This window comes from Belonocnema kinseyi, chromosome 9 (assembly GCF_010883055.1).
Source record: "Belonocnema kinseyi isolate 2016_QV_RU_SX_M_011 chromosome 9, B_treatae_v1, whole genome shotgun sequence".
NCBI lineage: Eukaryota > Metazoa > Arthropoda > Insecta > Hymenoptera > Cynipidae > Belonocnema > Belonocnema kinseyi.
In genome coordinates this window covers 96,307,813-96,309,742 of record NC_046665.1, presented here as the reverse complement: position 1 = coordinate 96,309,742, position 1,930 = coordinate 96,307,813, and the positions used below count along the sequence as shown (strand labels likewise).

General features: G+C 37.5%; 1 protein-coding gene across 3 annotated transcripts in view; it reads left to right on the top strand.

Moving 5' to 3' along the window:
- The first annotated feature begins 202 nt into the window (after nucleotides 1-202).
- LOC117180114 (eukaryotic initiation factor 4A-I) overlaps nucleotides 203-1,930 on the top strand; it is a 32,536-nt gene continuing 30,808 nt past the window's right edge. The window contains exon 1 of one of the 3 annotated variants that reach the window (XM_033372446.1): nucleotides 203-971. In XM_033372446.1, the coding sequence (XP_033228337.1) occupies nucleotides 949-971 (23 nt within the window). In that variant the 5' untranslated portion in view covers nucleotides 203-948. Of the gene's footprint in view, nucleotides 972-1,577; nucleotides 1,676-1,930 lie in introns of those variants that run through there. The other 2 variants (XR_004468007.1, XM_033372447.1) reach the window with 2 other exon arrangements.

Sequence of the window (1,930 nt, the reverse complement as noted above, 5' to 3'; positions counted from 1 at the left end):
AAAATAAAATTATTAATCTTAACGTTCAAATTTAAAATAAGAAAGTTAATAATTTTTCAAGAATGTTTTCCGCCTCTAAATCATAGAATATATCTCTCGACAGGTCTCGCAAAAACGATCTTCAGCTATTTAAAAAAAAAATCACCTAAAACATGATAAAATCGCCGATCTCCAAAGGCTTTTAGCCTCTCTTGTTCTCAAGACTGAAATTATTATCTCGCTGCATTTAAAAAACGGAAATTTATCTATAAAGAGAACGAAAGCAAAACTCAACTTTTTTAAAACCACATCCTTTTTCATGGCTAAACGTCTGAAAAGTTTAAGTCTTTTACAATGTGTGTCGTTTTTAGAGTTCGTTTAAAATGTTCCAGTGTGTCAGATAATTAAAAAAGTGTTTTAGAAACCTCCACAACAAAGAATGCATTCTCAAATAAACGGAAAAATATACAAAATAGATTAACAATCTGACCCTCGTGAAAAACCAAAAAAGGACATCCAAAACATAACCTATAAACGAAAAATTGTTCGTGCCAACAAAAACTCAAGTCAAAAAACTTACTCAGAGGAAGATATTTCTTGAAATAGGTTGAAATAAGATCTCTCGAAACTCTGCAGCCTGGAATTTCATCTCTCTGCTTGAATTTTACCGCTTTTGTGTGTTTAACACGGCGACCGACGTAACTTCCTTCAACTGAAATCCGAAAACTATGAAACCACATAGCCCAAAAATTTGAAACACAGATTCGCCCCTACTTAAACTTCATTCAAGCACTCTAAATAATATCCCAAATTCGGCTTTTTATTGCGAAAAAACAACCTTTTTTCAACACTTTCGCAACTGAAAAGGCGCCAAACGCGGAACCGAAGCGCCATCTCGCGTGAATGAAGTAATTTTCCTCGTGACGCACTAGGAATTCGTCCTTTCCGCTGTCCTACTGTGAGTGGAACATGTCGTATACGCATGAAGGAAGGTAAGTTCGGGGTTTTAAAAGTTTTATACTTCGCAAAAAGTTCCGCAGAATTCTTAAAAAGTGCCTTTTATCGCGTATCTCTCGGTGTGTTGTGCAAAAATTTTCCGACTCCACCGGGTTCGCGATTTATTTGGAAAAAATCGTGCCGCAACTGACGACTGCATGGGTCTCGCTGACAACATGGCGTGCGCCCTCGACTTTTTGTCACATTGTCTGTCGCCCTGCCGGAAAATTCTTATCAGAATTCAAATTTCTGCACCTCCTTTTTTTTCCCTCCTCACTCGAACCAGTGCTCCAGTTTTGAGGTTAAGATAGCCCCTTAAATTTGTTATTTCGCTTTCCGAAATGCACACGTGCAGCCCATACAGCCTGAACTTTCCGGATTGTCCTGAGTGATAATGCACGTTTCGCGTTTTTGCAAAATATTATGTAATATTGTGCATTTTTGGAAAGACAACTTCAATAAGATGAAAAGGAATTCCTGGCCAATTTGGATTTTCCAAAAGGACGCGGGATTTCTCCATTCTTTCCCCAGAATCCCCCACCAGGGGGTTTTGGAAAACGGCGTGTCCACCCTCACGGCCATGCTTTCTTGTGAGTCACTGTCATTCTTCATTCTTCCGAACGGAGTTGAAGAGTTAACACGTATTTTGCAAAGAGACCAGTTTTTACTTAATTCCTATGTCCGCTTCAGGAGAAGAACGGTATTTTTACGCAGTTATTTTTCTATTTGAGTGTTTTTTCGAAATCAAATTCACAGTTCTGTTTTTTCGAAAATTTTCCCTTCCACATTGTTTTTATTGTCTACGAAACAGAAAGCAAAGTGTTTTACCGTGAAAAAAGTTGTGTCTGTTTTTGTGTTAAGTGCGTCTTAATTTCTCAAAAATGGAGTTGAAAATTATTTCTTTGTGCTAACGGAAAATATTCTCTTTCGAGGAACAAGTTTCTTGTTTTTAATG